Here is a 20,612-nt window from a genome sequence, read left to right on the forward strand (position 1 = left end):
TGGGGCATCCTGAGTGAAAACAGCCTGGCACAGAGTCCAGTGCTGCTGGACTTATTTTTTGACTGCTCAAAAAATAAGGTCTATTAATTGAAAAAAAGATTGACTTGTTGTATGTCTCTTTCCAGCTAGGCTTCCTTTATTATTGGCATGTTTGACCCTTTGGCCAGCCCTGCTCCCACTTACCCTAGTTTGACAGAGGCAAGATGCGATAGGGCCGTAGGGTGCATTTCATCTGGGGAGCTGGTGTTTGGTTCCTAACCCTTCCTACAACCTATATTCTTTTGGTGATGGATACAAAAAAGTGTACTTGTTGAGTTCAACAACTCTGAAGGGGGTGGGTTTGCAGTTTCGAAGGAACACAGGTTTTACCTCACATCATGGAACCATTTTGTGACATTAACATTGAACAAATCACAAAAAGAAACAGACACAGCACTTAAATGTATCATTTTATAATTTTATGAATGTGCAAAGTGCTAACTAATGTATGTCTGGATAAGAAAAACTTGATCAGCCAGGGAACCTACACTGTCTTTTAAAGTTTGAGATTTTGTGGTCTGTTTTCCTCCTATCTATGGGCTACAGAGAACTCATTTCTCTTGAAAGACCCAGCTTGCCTTGTCATGTCCTTTCTGAAGCCCTTCCTGACACACCTGTTACCAAATCAAACTGATCACTCTCTTTTTTTGGTGTGGCTTCACTGCACCTCAAAAGATTCCACCTTAGTAACAGTTTTTATTATATTAGTGTTTCTGTAGAGGATAATCAGGTCATTGAATGGTTGATGAATAGAAAGTTAACTCCTAAGTGTCACGTGTGTGCCACGTGGGGAGATGAGTCAAAGAGGAGTAAGTCGAGGGTGGGTCACTTATTAATACTTGCCTTGTCTGACTGAGGCCCTGGGTTTGATCCTTGGCACTGCAAGACTCAAATAAACAAAAGCCAAAGAGGAATAAGAGGAAACCTTGTTTTTGGATAGCGCATAGTCTCAGAAGAGAATGTCCACACTGAAAGCACAACATTCGGTTCAGGCTCAGAGCACTGTGCAGGGGATTATGGAAACTCTAGGAAGGAAGACTTAGCACTTGAGTGGGGTGTTTTGTCCAGAAAAAGACCAGAAAATCTCCTTAGAAAAGATTTTGCTTGCTAGGGAAGTAATTCTTGAAGCTCCCAATATAACGATCTCAAACATTATAACATTATCTGCTGTCATTTTGGTGCTGCAGACGTGTCAGGCTCTGACCATTGCTGGTCTTAGAAGCGGAGAGGTGGAGCTCATGTCTACTTAGAAGAAATGGGAGTTTTTGTAGATGAAAACTTTTTCACTGGCCAGGTTTTCAGGATCATTGTTAGGACTGAGGTTTTAAGAAATTTGAAAGTTGAAGGTAAGGCATTTCTTTTTATACCTTATGATTCTACATTTTATAATAATACATAATGAAAATAAAACATAAATATGTAATGATACAAATTGTATGATCGCAGAAATTATGATTTTCAATGATTTTACAAAACCATAAGGAATTTGTAAGTTGGAGGTAAGTTGTTTCATAATATATGTTCCCTGCAGAGAGGTACTTTTACTTATAAGAAACAGATATGCAAGAGGAGCCGGAGAGATAGTACAGCGAATAAGGCACTTGTCTTTCATGCAGCTGACCCAGGTTCTATCCCTGGCACCAAGTATGGTCCCTGATGGAGTTGGAAGTAAGCTCTGAGCACAGCTGCATGTGTCCCAAATACTGCTCCCTTCCCAACCCATAAAAAATTTCTAATTTGGTAGGAATTATTTGTCAAATGCATTAGTACTCTTATTAAGATATTTCCATAACATAAGGTGCACACAGGAAGGATATAATAATTACTTATGCCTATCTGGGACCAAAACTCATCCATACAATGAAAAAGATCTTGGAAAGTAGGAAAAGGTTATAAAAGGTTTGGAGGAGAATTGTGTAGGTATGAGTGAACTGCTGTGAGGTTGTCTTATTATCTTTGTTTCTTTGATGTCTAGGACAGTTTTTCCCTTCAGGAATTTATATATTTTTCCAAGTATAAAATTGCAATTATAGATGTATCCATTTTAATAATTGTTTTGTTGATGCGGGTTGACCTAAGTTATGCAAACTCAAAAAGTGGGAAATATAAAATTAATTTAAGGATTAAAATGCTAGGTTGAAATAAATTAACAATCTATATAGAGATATATGGAATAGCTATGGTCATAATATAGAACATGTATATTTTTAGATTATCTTATTTTAGATTTAGGTGTACTTGTTCTATTTTGTAAATCAAAGAATTGGCCTATATTTTTGATCTATGTGTTTAGACTTTATGGTGACAGACATCCTTATAATAACTAGAAATAGAAATTCCATCTTTAGTGATAATATAGTACAGGGATCTGAGAAGAGAAGGTCTTAAGGTGCTGTTAATTAGCAGAAATTTGAATCACAGAGTCTCAAAGCAATTAAGACTGCTAATTGAATATTTAGATGCACCATGGAACAGCTCATATGTTACTGGACAGGATAATTTCAGTTTTACATTATACACATGATGCTAAAAAATTCAGAAAGAAAAATATGGGTAAATATTTGGTTGCCTAGTAGTTAAATGCATTTATGAATGATAAAACATTGTTGGGTATATGTAAAATTGTCAATTAGCTACAAAACTCAATATTAACAACTTAATCTTTCAGACTGTGTGTTACAAGTATGGCCCTCTGTTTATTTATGGAAAACCAGGTGGGTTTTTTTTTTATTTACCAAACCAGAGATGGTTTGGTAAATATCTTTATAATCCAAGGAGTACTTCATTTGTTTTGGGTTTTGGGGCCACATCTGGTGGTGTTCAAGTTTCTGTGCTCAGGGATCAATCTGGTGGTGCTCAGGGGACTATATGAGATGCAGTGGATAGAACTGGGATTGACTGCATGCAAAGAAAGTGCCTTAATCCCCTGTATTGTCTTTCCATTCCCTATTCACGTTATCCTTTAAATTCAATTGTTCACACAATGGGCAAAGGACAGCACCAACCCATGATTTGGGGTAGAGGGGCAAGTACATGGCAACTGAATCCAGGTTGGCAGTACATTTTTTTTGTTCAGTTCCTCCATGGGATGCACTGGCTGGAGCACTTGATTAAGTACTTTTATGAGTATTGCATAAGCACACTTATAAAAAGAAAGCTGAGCAGTAGTACAACGGGCTGGGTGATTGCCTTGCATGTAGCCCACTCAGAGTAGATCCTGGCACCCCTATGGTTCCTTCAGTCCCACCAGGAGTAAGCCCTGAGTATAGATGGATTTGGCCCCCAAATAAAACAGACAAAAAAAGCAAAGCTAGGACTAGGGAGCTGAGACCCCAGCGCTCTCAGCTGATCTGAAGAGCATCATATACGGGTCTGCAAGCACAGAAAGGCTTGGCTATAAAGTATAGCTAGGAGTATCACTGCCCCCTCCCAGAAGTTTAATGAAGACTCAATTTTGTCTTTTCTTCTTAAAATTTTAAAACAAATTTTGAAGAGAGATAGGAAAAGCAAAATATTCCTCTCTGAAGACTACCAATGGAAAATGGTTAATATTTTGGGTATTGCTTCTTATTATCACCTTTCATAGTTCCGGCTTTAGGAAAGGCTTTTGCTTTGATCACTCCCTAATTTACTGAGTTACAGAGGACAGATGCAATCTATGAAGAATAACCTGGCATGAGTCAATGAAAGACTTTAGTCCCTCTCAGGCTGTGTTCTGTGAATGATGGGCTTGTGTTGAAAGAAATAAAAAATTACATGCATGTTTGGAATCCACAGGTTATTCTCAAAGGTAAAGTTGCCCAGAAGTTTCCAGAAAGTGACAAAATTGCACCCTCTCTCCAACTCCCTTCTCGGTTTCAGTCCATGATTGCAGAGAAATTTCTAATAGTTAATTAAGCAGCTTTTAAAAACTGATCAGGCAGTGAGGGCCTGGGGTACAGGACTGAAAAATATCCAAAACAGCATCATCATCCTTTGATGAGAAATTAAACATGCACAGCTCTGTCACGGTTTAGGACGGGACTGTCAAACTGCTGACTTACAGCTTGTAAAAAAGTGTTCGCTTGCACACACACTGTACACGGCTCAAATCTGACCTAGTTATGCAGATAGACTTTCTACAAATAAGGAGTTGATCTGGCTCAGTTTTTTGGTTTGTTTGTTCATTTTGTTTTGTATTTTCTATTCTGGCTCGAGTTATTGAAAGGTGGCTGAAATCTTGAGTACTGGAGAGTTTGTTTCAGAAGTAACCTGCGTTTCAGAATGAACCTGTGTGGATCAGAAAAGTTCCTGTTTGTTATGCAATGTGTGCATTTCATTATTTACATGATTTCACTGGGCGATTGGGAGTTGTGTACACAGCAAGTTGTGCATGAAGCAGCACCTTGAACTTGGAAACCAAAAGCAAACAGCTTTTCTTTATTGCCTTTCACGACCTGAGCCTTTGAAATAATGTTTTTTGTTTTTCTTTTCATGGCAAATTTCCCCTAGAATCTACCAACTTTTCCAGGTTAAAATAGTTTCTTTCTTCAATGTTTTTAGGAAGTACAAATTTTCTTGGAAACATTTCCACGCTCATTTCCACTTTGCTCTGAAGATGAAATTCAAGAGTAAACAGTAAGAGAATCAGAGGAAACTTTTAATTTTGATGTGGGGTCTTACAGCCGATTTTTCTACCTACCCAGTCCCCAGTCCTCCCTCCCTCCCACTCTCTCTCCCTCCCTCCCTTCCATTCTTCCCCCTTTCCATTCTTCTTCCTTCCTTCCTTCCTTCCTTCCTTCCTTCCTTCCTTCCTTCCTTCCTTCCTTCCTTCCTTCCTTCCTTCCTTCCTTCCTTCCTTCCTTCCTTCCTTCCTTCCTTCCTTCCTCCTATTCTTCTCCCCTCCCTCCCTCCCTCCCTCCCTCCCTCCCTCCCTCCCTCCCTCCCTCCCTCCCTCCCTCCCTTCCTTCCTTCCTTCCTTCCTTCCTTCCTTCCTTCCTTCCTTCCTTCCTTCCTTCCTTCCTTCCTTCCTTCCTTCCTTCCTTCCTTCCTTCCTTCCTTCCTTCCTTCCTTCCTTCCTTCCTCCCTTCATCGGTTTGGGGGCTGTGGGAGCAGGGACTGGAGTGGTTGGGTGGGTTACAGTGGCGACCCTAGGTCAGGGCGTCTTGTTCTGGACTTTGCAGTCGCTCGGACCCGTAACCACCAGGTTTTTCCCGCTTTCCACCTCGGGCCCCAGAGCTCCGGCGAGGGGGTGGATCCTCCCCCTGTGACACGCCCCGGCCGGGCTTATAAGGCGCCGGGTCCGCGCGGCGGCAGCTACGGCCGCTCGGCGCTCGGCGGGGACTCGGGCCGGGCCCCGCGTCCGCTCCCCGCGCACCGCCCCGCGCTCCGCACTGTGCCTCGGGCTGCCCGCCCCGCCGCCGCCCATGGCTGACCTGAGCTTCATCGAGGACTCCGTGGCCTTCCCGGAGAAGGAGGAGGACGAGGAGGAGGAAGAGGAGGGCGTGGAGTGGGGCTACGAGGAAGGTAACCGGCTGCCGCCGTGTCCCGCGCCGGGTTTCTGCAAGGTGCGGCGGGGAGCGCGCGCCGGGGTTCGCCCGCCGCGGCGGTTCCACCTGGAGCGCGCGGGACGGCGCGTGCACCTGCCCACATCTGGCTGCGTTCACTTTCTGTCTTCCGAGCAGCCGAAAGGAGCAGGCAGACGCGTCCCTCCGCACTAGTTTCTTGTTCGCTCCGGGGACCTGGTGCGGGAGCGAGTCGCGCAGCGCCCAGACTCGGAGAAGGTGACAGCGACGCGCGCGGCTTTCCAAACGGGTCCGCAAGTTCAGGCCGAGTTTCAGGGGGCTCGGCGAGGACGACTTTTACAACAAAGTTTCATTTCCTAAGATATAGGGGCTCTCCAGAGAGCGGGCCAGAGGAGCTGATGTTGGCTGCACGTATTGAAATCGTGTAATTCTTGATTGCTTTGGTTATTAAACAGTGGCCAAAGAGGCATTTACGCACGAATGTGTAGGTAGTCATGTGTATGCAAAGGTATGCACGCATTGGAATACTGTATTCACACTTTTTGAGATGGGATGTTGATTGATTTGTAGCAGATGATTGGTTTTTGGCTGTCAGCATTGCTAAGAATGATAAATATTTTCGCAAGTGCTTCACAAAATCGAACTAATGATCAGAGGAAGTTATTGTGGTCTTTTTTTTTCTCCCCTAATCACTTAAAGGTGACCCACACTTCCTAGCGCCAGAAATGGACACATCTGTGTGGACGATTACAAGCAGTGTTTCTTTAGTTCAGGCTTATAACGTGGATTTGTTAATTGTCAAACTATTCAAGTATGAATACAAAAATTCACACAATGTATTTCTTCTGCACAATAGTTATAGTCTTCTTGACAGTGTCAGGGGTCATGAACAGTGTTTAATTAAATTTTACTGTCATTATTTTCGACCTGTTCCAAACTTGCTTTGTTTTGTCCTTAGGTGTTGAGTGGGGCTTGGTGTTTCCTGACGCTAACGGGGAATACCAGTCTCCCATTAACCTAAACTCAAGAGAAGCTCGGTATGACCCCTCACTGCTGGATGTCCGCCTGTCACCAAACTATGTGGTCTGCCGAGACTGTGAAGTCACAAATGATGGACACACCATTCAGGTGATCCTGAAGTCAAAATCAGGTATTCTAAAAGATGCCTTTTACATGGTCTTGCAAATAAGTCATCTTGGACCTTTTAAATTCAGTGTGTGTGTGTGCTTACGCATAGGACTAATACAGCTCTGTTCTAAGGATATCTTTTTCTGTATATTTTGCAGAATTATTTTGGGAATGTTTTGAAAGGATAAAATGATGACACGATAGAATATAAGTCTCATGATTCTACTTTGTGTGATGTTCCTGGAACTACTTTAGATAGTCAACACTGGAATTTAAAGAAAGATATATGCAGGTGTATCAAATCTACACTTGATTGCAAATTCTTTTACTACTTTTTAAACTACTGAGGGGATGTATTGCTCTAATCTGGCTTCTAAGATAGATTTTATAGATTAATTTTATTCACTGTATTAATATGAGTGTGAGGTTTGGCTCGAGTGTCCGGAAAATGGCCTGGAGCATGGCGGTGGCTGGGTAGTGGAGGTAGTGGAGGTCTGCCGGTGAGGTATTTATCTGGCTCCGGTAGGGTGGGGTGTCTGGGTTTGATCCCTGGTGCGCCAGAGATTGGAGGAGGTAGACAGAGGATGTTGTTTCCGGGTCTCGTTGAGCCTGGAGTCCAAGGTCATAAAGTTCTGCTTTACCTGGTTCTGTGGGGTTTCACTCATGCGTGAGGTTCGGCCCGAGTGTCTTGAAAGCAGCCTGGAGTGGCCTCTTCCTGTTCATGGAGCGAGCAGGGACAAATGGAGATGTTACTGGCGCCCACTTGAGCAAATCGAAGATCAACAGGATGACAAGTGATACAAGTGAATATGAGCAGAAGAGTTTTTTGTTTGTTTGGGGGCCACACCTGGCCGTGCTCAGGGCTTACTTCTGGTTTTGCACTGAAGGATCACTTCTGGCAGCCTTAAGGGACCAGGTGGGGTGCCAGGGATTGAGTCGGGGTCAGCTGCATGCAAGGCAAGACTTCAGGATCTCGTCCCCAGAGCAATTATTGTTGTTCCTCCCAAGCATGACTCTTTGAGCAATACTTGGTCAACTGGCTGGAGGTTCAGTATTTGAACCTGGCATCAAGTTCTCAAAGTGCTTAAGGACCACCAGGGCCACACATGGTGGTGTTCAAGTTGCTAGCTAGGACCTGGGATCAAATTCAGGGTCCAGTTCTTTGAGCTATTTCCCTCACCAATGGGAAGAACTGTAACTAATAAGAATAATAAAAAGATCATTTAAACTCAGCTAATATATTTTCCTGTCTTTTGGTTCTGGTGATGGGCAATTTTTTTCAAGTAACATGGCATTATCACATTACATAGTTTCAAGTGTGCATTTTAATAAAGCATTAGATTTATAAACTCTATGAATCTCACTACTAAAAGTACAGTTCTAAAAAATAGAAAAATAAATGTTCAAGACCATCCTTCACCGTATAGCTGACCTTTTAGTACCCTATTGACCTACCCTTTTCTCCGTTTCTCTTCTGTTAGCTATTAAATCAGTCTTTTAATCTAAAAGTTTTAATGTTATTTTGCTCATTTGGTTGCCAGTAAGAAAATTAAAAGACAAACAAACACATTCTTTTATTTATTTTTAAGGTTTTATTTTCCCTTCTGAATCTGTTTGAAATAGGTCTGAAATAATTTGTCAAAAAGTTTGGGTGTAATTACTGAAGAGAGTTGCTTTTGGCTTAAATGTAGAGGAAAGAAAGCAGAATTAAAAAAATTAACCTTAGTATGTTTCTCATTGTCAATAGTAATTGTATTTCCTCCTTGGAATAAACATAAAATTAGAATATATTAAAATGTGCTTAATAAACAAATCAATTCTAAATAGATATGTTTTGTACTTAAAATGATGCAATCTTTAACTTTATATTTGGCAGGGAAATTATTGAATTTTTATTAATTGTGAATGTTCCTGAACTTTAGTTTAGTCAAGCTATGCGCATCCCCAAAAACAGGTTTTAGAGATTATTAAATAGTGTCAGAAAATTTTAAGAGTAAATTTGAACTTCAATCTGAATTTTTTTATGGGAGTCTTATTTGTGATGGGACATTATGCAATGATTTCTAAATACATAATAAAAGTATTTAATGTACTGGTAGATAAAATACCTCAAGATAATATAACATGTTGGTGTGTTGCCATGTCTTTGCACTTCTGGAAATAAATATTTATACATCTGTAGAGCAAAAATGCATTTCACATTATGCACTAGGCGAGTATTGACTACCTAAAGTGAATACAATGGTTTTTGAGAATTTAATAGTGTAGCACAATGGTTTTCAACCTTTTTTAGAAAATTGGGTTTTGGGCAACACCTGGTGGTGCTGCAGACTCACTGCCAGCGTGGTCCCCATGCCTTGTGGTCGCTCTTGTGCTACCTAGGGGACCATGAGGGATAGAGCCCAGTCCTCCTGCATGCATGTTCGTTTTCCCATTCTCTGAGTCCCTACACCACGTTTGCACCTGTGGCCTTGTGTCAGTTTGCACACTTGTCTGCGGGGAGAGCGCTTAGTACTTTGTGATTTTATTAGTGTAAATATGAGTGCCAGTGCTCACAGTGTTATAGAGTCATAGAAGACAGCTAAGTGAAAGTGCCATCTCTTAAGACAGGGTGTGTTTTATGACCACATAAAAAAATTCCATTCGAATCCTACTCTAAGATCAAATTCATCTGATTAAATTGAACCTAACGCTTTGTTCTGGTGCCTTTGCAGACAAACACTACAGTTTTCCTTACCTCACCCCCAAAGGGTGTCAGGCAGTGTTTTCACTTTCTAAGAGACGTATGTTTCTATATTAGGTGCTTTTTTTTTTCTTTTCGGGTCACACCAGGGGTTACTCCTGGTTCTGCACTCAGGAATCACTCCTGGTGGTGCTCAGGGGGCCATATGGGATGCTGGGAATTGAACCTGGGTCGGCCGCATGCAAGGCAGTGCTATCACTCCAGCCCCCATATATTAGTGATTTTATATAAGCTTTTCAAAATCCCCTTCCCCCCCTTTTTTTTTCTTTTCCTCCATCCTCCCCTCTAGCACAAAGGAAAATTTGTGTTTCTGTCTAGGTTTAATTTTGGGACTTGAACTTGACCCCTTATTCTTGCTTCATGGATCTGTTCCTTCAATACCGTTTCTCCTTTCTGCCACTATAGTAATTTATCTTTCAATTTTTCCCTTTGAATGTCTCCAAACTCAAAAAGAGTGTCAGAAAAGTAAAATAGTTATTATGTGTGAACCAGTTTATTTTTCTTTAAGAGTTAAACTTATTAAATGAATGGATCTGTGAGCCCTGAAGTGCTGTCTATTCATTTATTAAGTCCAACTTTGATCTCTAGCAGAATAAAACAGCAGAAGAGCTGAACCACTGGAATAGTATTCTATTGCTTTGTGCCTCTGGTGGTATTCAACCCCTCCCATCTAAACTTCTTTTTCCGGTGGGAGCTACTTTCAAAACTGAGCTCTGCCTCCATCTCCTCTCCTCCCCTTTCCTTAGTGTCTTTTTATACAGGGATCTGCCTCTCAAGGAAGATGAGACAGTTCTCCGTCCCCCCCCCCCCTTCCCCTCATGATTTTGCTCCCCTGTGGTCTTGGTGTACTTCAATTACTATTTAATTTGAATAAATACTATGTATTTTTTATTATTACGACTTTATAAATGCTGTTTCCAGCTGAGAATATATTCAATTTCTTTTATTGAGCAGTGCAGTTTTCCCCACCTCCTGGAGTTAATGCATTTCTGCTTATTTAGTATTTTATTGATCGATCATGATTTTGTTTCCAAACTGACAGATGGCATATGTGCTCCCAGGATGGTCAGACACGGGGGGGGGAGTCCTTCCTCTCCTCCTCTCTGCCTTTCCCCACCCCTGGGAGGCCTTTTCCCTGCTTCTGCCACCGTCATTGCTCTGGAGGCCCAAGTGTGCCTGTTGCTTGCAAGTCCCTGGGCTTCCCCTGAGCCCAGGAAATTCCTTTTGCCCTTCCTTCAGTCTCCTACACCCCATTATATACTTTCTAGATTGCTTTGCCCTCTTCTCGTGGGTTTGTTCCCTCCTATCAGGGAATTCCTTGATTTCAAGCCTCCTACAGTTCATCTTCCTGAGAAGGGGATGGAAAGTGTCAGTGTTTGGATAGATCCTTTGTCCCGTGTGCCTGCCTTCAGCACACCTCACACTGCACCGGAGTTTGCCTGGGCAGTGCAGTTGAGACGGGAAGTCCTTTCTCAGACATTGGATGGTCATTGCTACATGACTTCTGGTTTTCATTTATGTATTGTATTGAATCACCATGAGATACGGTTACAGCGCTTTCATGAGTTTCAGTCATTCAATGGTCAAGCACCCATCCCTCGACCAGTGTACATTTCCCACCACCAATGTCCCCATTATCCCTCCCACCACCCCATCCGATCCCACTCCCTGCCTCTATAGCAGCCGATTTCCTTCATACTCTTTCTCTTTCCTTTTGGGCATTATGGTTTGCAACACAGATACTGAGAGGCCATCGTGTTTGGTCCTTTATCTGCTTTCAGCACACGTCTTCCATCCCGAACGATCCCTCCAACCATCATTGACTTAGTGATCCCTTCTCTATCCCAGCTGCCTTTTCCCCCAACTCATGAGGCAGGCTTCCAACTGTGGAGCAATCTTCCTGGCCCTTATCTCTACTGTCCTTGGGTGGTAGTTTCATATCAGCTACATTACTTCTGGCTTCCACTGCTGGAACTGAAGGATCGAGTGCCTTTCTGCCTTTCATGTTTTCATTGCTGTGGGGCCATACTCAGTGATGCACAAGGCTCAACTGGTGCTGGGGACTGAGCCCGGGATCACATGCAAGGTGTATGCTTTATTACTCGAGCCATAGTCTCTGTATAAGTTTCCTTTATGTGACCTTTAACATTTTTGTTATTTATTAATTGATTGGGGCTTGGTGACTCACCCAGCAGTGCTCAGAGGGCATTCTGGTGTTGTTCAGGGCACAATATGCAGTGCTGGGGATCTAACCTGAGGCAGCTGTGTACAAGGCAAGCAAGACAGTGCCTGCGCCCGGCCCCCCCCCCCCCATACTATATCCCTTCCACTGCCCCTATTAATTTATTTTTTCTTGAGATAACATTGGTTTATAAAGCTATGTTTTAAGGCAGTGTTTCCCAGACTGATTTAGTTTACTGCTCCATTTTCAGGGAAAACATAATTACTCACCTTTTCTCTCCCCCATACCCCTTGAAATGTACCTTCTTTAAGCAGGCAAAACTGTAGCACCCCACCCCCACCCCAGGTTTTACCCACTACTGTTACTAGGCTACTCCTTTGTTGAAATGGAAGATTTTATCTTCTTTCATAACCAAGTGAGTAGTACTCCACTGTGTATGCCCACGATTCTCTGGGTACTTGAGTTGTGTACATATTTTGTTTATGTTAAATTGTGCTACAGTAAACACAGGCATGCTTCTATGTTTTAGAATATGTGTTTTTGTTCTTCAGCTAGATGCTGTGTAATATCCAGGTGGCTAGGGCGAGCCCCAGCGGCCTCCCTCTCGCCGCCTGGGTTTGGTGGTCTCGAGCTGGATGAATGAGAAAACGAGGCCACCAGGCTGGTTGGTGTTTAGTTGCCGTTTGTTTCGTTCTCCCCATGCTCCTGTTCCAGTCTCACTGAGCTCCCCAGTCTAGTCTCACACTGCCCCTCATTCCCGTCTCCTCCTGTCTCTCCCGCTCATCTCTCCGTGCTCCCTCTCACAGCCTCATCTCTCGTCTCTCCACGTGTCTGCTCCTGCATTCTTCCCCAACATTCTCCTCCCTCTGTCCCCCTTGCTAGTCTGTCCGTGCTCTATCTTGCTGCCCTGCTCTCTCTCTGGTCTCTCTCCAACTCGCTGGCATTGGTGGTAGATGTTACACCCCTTCTGCAAGCACAATCAACATATCAAAAGCCCTTCCTGGTCACAGAACAGGCTCAAGGGAGGGAAATACCACCTAGGGGTGTTTCAGCTCTCCTTAGTCCGATAACTTAATTAACATCTTAATTCTACTTCTTAATATTAGTTATTTTGTCTGGACACAGGAAGAGATACATTGATCTTGTGGGGTGGCTCTCCTGGGGACATCTCACCACAGACTCAGACTACAGTGCTCAGGCCGGATTAATCATTCCTAACCCTCACAGGGTCCTAATCTAGATGTTACTTTTTGGATCAGGACAGAATTTGTCCATGACCATGCTCTTAACTTATAGTTAAGCATTATGACGCTTTGGCCAGGCCCATTTCGATGCCAAAGTAGCTCATAGCTTGCCCTCGGTCCAACCAGTCCTTCGTTGGGACCCTGCTTTTGGAGTGCTAGGAAGTAAGGGTAACAGAGGCTTAAATTTAGAGAACACATGCCCAGGAGTGAATATCATTTGGAGTTAATTAACTCCCAAGTTACAAAAGTATGTCTTTTTAACTGTCTTCCTGTGTCCATACAAAAAGGACATTGCTCTGAATTAACTATGCAAAGGACTTAAGGGGAAGAGAAAAGCAATATTTACAAGTTAACAGCGCACAAAGAAAGAGATTATAAATAAACACAGGAATGGGAGCACTGTGATGGGAGTAACTCAATAAACCTCAGCTTCCTGTGGCAAGGCAGAAAGGACAAACCAATGTTATCCTACAGGATAGTGTTTAGTTTTTCCTTTCTGAAAACTTGCATGATTCTTTTTCATTTTTGCCATTGCTCTGAAATTTTACATTCATAAACTTCAGTGTTTTTTTTTTTAATTTAACTTTTTTTTTTGGCTTTTGGGCCACACCCAGTGATGTACAAGGGTTATTCCTGGCTCATGCACTGAGGAATTACTCCTGGCAGTGCTTGGGGGACCATGTGGGATGCTGTTAATCTAACCTGGGTTAGCTGCATGCAAGGCAAACGCTCTACCCACTGTGCTATCACTCCAGCCCCCTTTTATTTAACTTTTAATTCTTGCTCTTACAGTTTTAATTTCTAAACATCGTATTTTACTTTTTTTTTTCAATTTTTAACACTAGCGTCCAGGGTCTGGAGAGATAGTACATGTTAAGGCACTTACTTTGCATATGACTACCCTGGTTTGATCCCCTGGCACCATCTGTGGTCCCTCAGCCCCACTAGGAGTGATCCCTGAGCACAGAGGTAGGAGTAAGTTCTGAACACTACTGAGTATAAGTCCTCCAAACAAACAAACAAAAAATTGCACCTAATGTTTATTTCACAAATGGAGGGTCATTTCCCCATTATTTTCTGGACATATATACATATATATATATGTATATTTTCTATTCCTGCTTTTTTTTCTTTCCCTTATTTTGCTCTTTCTCTCTCTAAAAACTTCCATTTGTTTTGCTCCTTGAATGTTGAGCGACCCATGGTTCTCTGTTCATACTTAGGAGTGTGTCTACACAGTAACTCTGCACACGGGTGAGGGCTGTAGTCTGCCTCTGAGCAGCTCTGAGCAGCTCTGACCCGACCGTGTTGCAGGGGGAGCTTTTTAGGGGTTGCTGTTTGGTAACAACCCACAGTCCCAGGGGTCTGGACAGCACTAACGGTCGCGCTCAGCCTGCGGTGTGCGCCTTCCCTTCGGTGCTCAGCCTGCGGTGTGCGCCTTCCCTTCAGTGCTCAGCCTGCGGTGTGCGCCTTCCCTTCGGTGCTCCGCCTGCGGTGTGCGCCTTCCCTTCGGTGCTCAGCCTGCGGTGTGCGCCTTCCCTTCGGTGCTCCGCCTGCGGTGTGCGCCTTCCCTTCAGTGTGCAGGCCTGGCGGTTCTTCAGCGCTCCCCTTTGATCCTGGGATTTGAATTGAGGGCCTTGCAGAAGCCAGGCATGTGCTTTACACGCGCGTTCTCCCAGGCCCACGTCTGTGGGGTTTCTTCATTTCACAGCTGGCCGGTTGTTGACACAGCAGTCTGAGTGTTGACCACACACAGGTGGGTCCCTATTTGCTGTGTCCATGTTTCCTTCATCTTCTGCCAAGGTGGGAAAGGCAGGTGCGTGACCATGGCAGATGGTCTCGGGAGCTTTAACTGCTCTGATGCAAGACTTCAAACGTGTTCTCATTCTTCCACTCTAACTCCAGAATCACAAGTCCTTAGAGATCCCACTCCTGGGTCTTCCCGAGTCTCTGTGGTAGGAATCCGTTTGCGTTTCTTGTTCTTCTCTTCAGGAAGGTCCATGCCGTTCAGCTTCTCTGTTTTGCTAAATCCATTAGCGGTCTCCCCATCTCCCTCTCGTTTTATTATGTGGGGGGAATCATGTCTAGTCTGTGTTCCAAGTTCTTGTCCGTGATGCTCTATTGAACTTGAGCCCTTTTAATTTATTGAGGATTGAGAAGAATAAAAAAATGTTGTTTGACCTTGTCTAACTGAAATTCCCCCCTCAAGTATAAGATGCTGTTTTTTAAAAAATTGATGATAGTTTCTAGAGCAATTTTAGTTTTTTGAACTAAAATTGAGGGGAAGGCACAGAGATTTCCCTTCTACTTCCTGGATGTACACAACCCTCCCTGTTTTCACCCTCCCCCCCCAACCGGAGAGCACACTCATTACCACTGATGGACCTCCCAGTATCTAGTAGAGCCCACCAAGTGGTTTACCTTTGGGTTCACTCTTGGTGCTGCATGTTCTGTGGGTTTGGAATAATGTATGACACATACTGAAAGTAGATAAAGGACCAAACATGGTGACCTCTGAGTATCTGTATTGCAAACCATAATGCCCCAAAGTAGAGAGAGAGTATGGGGGAAATTACTTGCCATGGAGGCAGGGGGAGGGTCGGAAAGGGGAGGTTACTGGGGACACTGGTGGTGGAGAATGTGCACTGGTGAAGGGATGGGTGTTCGATCATTGTATGACCGAAACTCAAACATGAAAGCTTGTCACTCTGTCTCACAGTGATTCAGTAAAAATACAATGTATGGCTCATATATTGTTGCATCATAACTGAGCATTTTGACTTCCCTAAGACTTCACCTGTGGACAGTGACTCGTCGATAATTTCTCTCTGGAAATTAATGAACTTTGAGCATTTTTTTAAATGTCTCCGTGGTTTTGCCTTCTCCAAGTGACATAGTGGAAACTGTATAATATGTGAACTTTTTTTTAGATGAACTCCTTTCATTTAGTAATATGGTTTTAAGGTTCCTGAGATACTGTCTTTTCCTTTATTTATTTGTTTTTGGGTTTGAGGCCACATTCATCCACGTTCAGGGCTTATTGCTGGTGGTCAGCCATGTGCAAGGCAAGCATCATATGTACTATCTGACCCTTGCTGATATTTTTATTTTAAATAAAAAATGTATAGATAAAGACCTCAACCATTTTAGTGAGGCTGTTAGTGCCTGGACCTATGTTTGTTTCTGTTTTTTTTTCTCTGTGTTTATATTAAGCTTGTATTAAAAATTGCAAGAATGAATGCAGTAATATAGTATGCTCTAAATGTTTACACAATAATATAAAATGTTAAAAATTTATTTTTGGCTTTTGGGCTCTACCAGGCAGTACTGGGGGAGACCATTTTGGCTCTGTGCTTGGGATGTTGCTTCCTGTGGTGCTTGGGAGACCATGTGGTGTCAGGGATAAAACCCAGGCCTTCTTCATGCAGCATATGTACTCAGCTCCTTGAGCTATCACTCTGGCCCATAAGTTAAACCAATTTTAATGCTAGCATATTATTTTAGGATGATTAATCTGGTTGTGCTGAGTCTGGAGAGATTTGGTCAGAACAAGTTTAAAAGTTACTGCTATAGGGGCTGAAGAAGAGATAGGACAGAAGGTTGGGTGTTTACCTTGCACAGGGCTGACCTGGGTTTGATTGTCAGAATCCAGTATGGACTTCTGAGCACCAACAGGCGTGATCTCTGGGTGCAGAGCCAGGAGTAACCTCTGAGCAGCACTAGGTGTGGCCCCAAATAAAAAGTTACTGCAAGGTACTCTATTAACTGGGATTCCTCCATTGCCATTGCTCTAATGGTAGTGTTGGTGGAACGAAAAGCATGACATAGAGGAATTTTTGTGATGTTATGTAAAAGATCTTCGTGGTTTTTTACGTGGGACTAGAAGAGCCAGAATCATTAGAAGGCTGGATTGGGGTGGAGGCCTGGACCACATTTTGGATATTGTCACCTTCTTTTGATCTCTGCCCTGTGATATTTCAAGGTGGCAGAGTATCCCCTATGTAGAACTGAGTCCAGCATCATGTTTATGACTATAAAATGAGCGGATTGTTGATCTTGTCTCTTTGACTATGGACAACCTTATTAAGTATGATATATGACGATTAATTTCTCTCTAGGACAGTTAATCACTGTACTTCTAGACTCAGTATTATGTAACATTGTAGCACTGTTGTCCCGTTGTTCATCCATTTGCTTGAACAGCATCAGTAGCGTCTCCCATTGTGAGACTTGTTGTTACTGTTTCTGGCATATTGAATACACCATGGTAGCTTGCCACGGCTGTGCGGGTGGGACATTCTTGGCAGCTTTCCAGGCTCTCCAAGAGGGATGGAAGAAACGAACCTGGGTTGGCTGTGTGTAAGGCAAACACCCTACCCGCTGTGCTATGGCTCCAGTCCAGTAGTATTATATATAGAAAGGCATATTAAAATGGAAAACACTGGTATAAAGAATAGGCTGAAGTGTAAAAATATAATTATAGATTGCTTGCCTGAGTGATTTGTTACTCTTTATGAAAAAGTGTGAGATTGCCTAAGCATGTACAATAGGATGGCATTTTTATCTGATGCCAAGTGGCTAATAATTATTTTCAAAAAGTTTGCAATTATTTGGTATATTTTTATTTTAATATATTTATTAAAATAATATTGACTTCAACATTATATAAGTTTAACATATGAGCCCGGCAAGCTACCGAGAGTATCCTGCCCGCACGGTAGAGCCTGGCAAGCTCCCCGTGGCATATTCGATATGCCAAAAACAGTAACAACAAGTCTCAAAATGGAGATGTTACTGGTGCCTGCTCAAGAAAATTGATGAGCAACTAGATGACAGTGACAGTAACAGTGAATATATGCATCATTGTGAATCGACATCTATATAAAGTAGCAAAAAGAATATGATTTTCAGTTTTGGAGTGTACATTTTAACAATGAAATCCTTTTTTCCCTATTTGTATTGAGGTAACATGGTTTCTAACAGTTCCTGTATTATTATTTTGTGTTTGTAATGCTCCTTCCCCAGCCCCACCACCAGAGAGGCAGTCACTCTGCTCCTTTGTCCCTTCTCCCCATATGAACTTTCTTTAACATAGGAAAGAATGGAATATTTTTTGCTCGAGGTGAAAAGGAAAATTACATCATAAGCTGTAGGACATGATTGATAATTCATATTTCCGGGACAGTTTAGGGGAAAAAACTAATTATTTGACATTAGATCTAATTTCCTCCAGATGATATTCTTAATAAAACCCGGAGGAAGTGACTTTCCTAACTGTATCCTGACACAGTAGCACTGGAAGCAGGCTGTGGTCCCTTTTCTTCCTGCTTCATCTCTGTCCAAGCTTTCACCTGCTTATTTCATTCATTGTTCTACATTTTAGTTTGGAGTTAGTTGTACATATACACTTTTTTAAAAAAAACATGTAAGTCCTGTCTTTCATTGTGTACAACTTTTCAACAAATATGTATACTTCCTATTTATTTTATAGATTGGTAAATTTTCACAAGGTATTTTGCCATTAACTAAAAGAAAACTGTGTTTTTATTAAAATTTTAATTAAATTTTATACATTTAAATTAAATTTTAGTTAATTTTTTTCTGAATATGGAATTAACAAATTCAACTGGATTCCCCCATTCCTCTCTCCACTTCCCAGCTATAGCAAAAGTATAGGTATTATAAAGGAAAATGGTCACTCTGGACAAGGATTGGGTGCTGAAAGGAGGACAAGTGATATGCATAGTGCCCACTCATCGTAAACCACTTACTGAAAGGAAAGAAGAAAGATAAACAAATAAAAGTGCCTGCCATAAAGGCAGAGTAGAGGGTGGGAGGGAAACGGGACACTGATGAAGGGAAGTGGATCCTGGTGGAGGGACTGCTCTTGGAACATTGTACACCTGAAACCCAGTTATGCATAACTTTTTATTAATGGTGATTTAATTAAAAAGCATAGGTATTGACAAAAAATGAAGAATGCAATTCAGTCAAATTAACATGGCAACAGAAATATAACTAGAAAAAAGTGAATGTTAGAGTATCACTCTTCTAAGCAGATTAATGTATTTAAATTTTAAAATCTATACTCTTCTTAAATATTCTGGCATCATATTTAGCAGTTTGTTTATATGTACATCTACTCCCATCTGTCATGTTTGCACACACACGTATACATATTTCTGTATATAAAATATTTTGTAGCCCATATGCGACATAAACTTTTATCCAGAAGTCTTATATTATCTTAATGGTGAAATTGGTTATGTCCACTTTCATTCTCATTATCACCAGAAAACCAAATGGTTGCCATATTTGGAGAAAATGAAACTTCTTTCTCAAATGCCAGAATGCAGGGGTGAAGCTAAAGCAACCCCTGAAACACTGAAATCTGTAAGCGTAGGAATTTTATTTTGCTGCTTTTGGACCGCTCATGATGTACACAGGAACTTCTCCTAGTAGAGCGTCTGGCGTCTGGCCTGGTGCTGGGGGTGGGGTTTGGTCCAGAGGGTGCAAGAGATTGAACCCAGGCTTCCTGCATGCAAAGCATGCACATTAGTCCCTTGTCTTATTTCTCTCTCTGAAAGGATAACACCTTATGGCGCCAAGTTGTTCCTCATGTTGAGTTCTCGACCCAGGTACACATAGCTGCTGCATTCGGAGATGTTCGTTCCATTGAGAGCAAATGGAACGTCAGGGACTAGTTCATTTTTCATAAACATTGTTTTTCTTTCTTTCTTTGTACACAGACATATAATTATCCTGAATGCTTGTATATGATTCTTTCCTCTTCATGATTGATTTTGGGTGTTTGAGGCCATTGAGGCGATTTTACTCAATGTTTAATGTGTTATAGAGATAAGGCTTGACCAATCTTCACTGAGATCTTCAACACTGCCATTGTTTCTAAAACAGTGACTTTATACTCGCATCACTTAGGAGGTGACAGAACCAGCACAGACCATACCTCTTCTCTTATTGTGTATTCATGTGTGGGTTTGAATTAGGTATTAGTCTATATTCAGTATTCCTCTCAGAGTTATTTTGGATGCAGCAGAGGTCTTCAGTTTTTGTTTGTCTGAGGATGTTTTTATCCCTCCCTCAAATCCCTTGAGCCGAGTGAATTGCTGGTCAGATACTTTCATTTCAGTCACCTCTGAGGAAGCTGTTGTTCTGAGGTCCTTCTGCAATGGTCAAGAGTTTTGTTCAACTTGAGAATTTACTTAGATTCTGTCCCCCGCTACTGAGGCTGTCAAGTTCCTTTGTTTCCTCATCACACCTAGTGCTCCGTGGGTGCTAGGGATGGAACGCGGAGTTCCAGATGGTCAGCGCGGCCATCTGCTACGCTCTTTGTCAGGCTGCAGTACTTGCCTCCGTTGATTTCTCACCCCTGCCAGTGTTGGTGAGTTTTCTCATGGCAGGCCTGGCGGAGGCAGGATGCGAATTCTCCCGGTGGGTTTGATGTTGGAGGTGGTTTCAGTACAGTTTTATGAGTGAAGGGGAATCTGCTTCTGGGTCCGAAGGGCCCCTGGGGCCTGAACCCAGAGGGCTTCCCGGAAGAGCCTGGGAGCGGGAGTGGGCCTGAAGAGAGATCCAGAGTGTGCAGAGGCTCTGATTACTTGGGCTGGGAGGGGGGAGAAGGGGGCACCCCCAGCAGGACGTAGGCCTGGCAGTGCTCAGGCCCATGGTGGGAGGATGGCGTATGGGGACTACCAGAGTTACGTCAAATTCTGGGGAGTGACATTCAGTGCTGGGCACCAAACCCAGGACCT

At 42.6% G+C, this 20,612-nt stretch overlaps 1 protein-coding gene across 1 annotated transcript in view; it reads left to right on the forward strand.

The window, feature by feature from the left end:
- The first annotated feature begins 5,297 nt into the window (after positions 1-5,297).
- Positions 5,298-20,612, forward strand: part of CA8 (carbonic anhydrase 8) — a 108,026-nt gene continuing 92,711 nt past the window's right edge. The window contains exons 1-2 of the mRNA XM_004602432.2: positions 5,298-5,544; positions 6,502-6,693. Coding sequence (XP_004602489.1) covers positions 5,445-5,544; positions 6,502-6,693 — 292 coding nt within the window. The 5' untranslated portion in view covers positions 5,298-5,444. The remainder of the gene's footprint in view (positions 5,545-6,501; positions 6,694-20,612) is intronic.

This window comes from Sorex araneus, chromosome 2 (assembly GCF_027595985.1).
Source record: "Sorex araneus isolate mSorAra2 chromosome 2, mSorAra2.pri, whole genome shotgun sequence".
NCBI classification, from domain to species: Eukaryota; Metazoa; Chordata; class Mammalia; order Eulipotyphla; family Soricidae; genus Sorex; species Sorex araneus.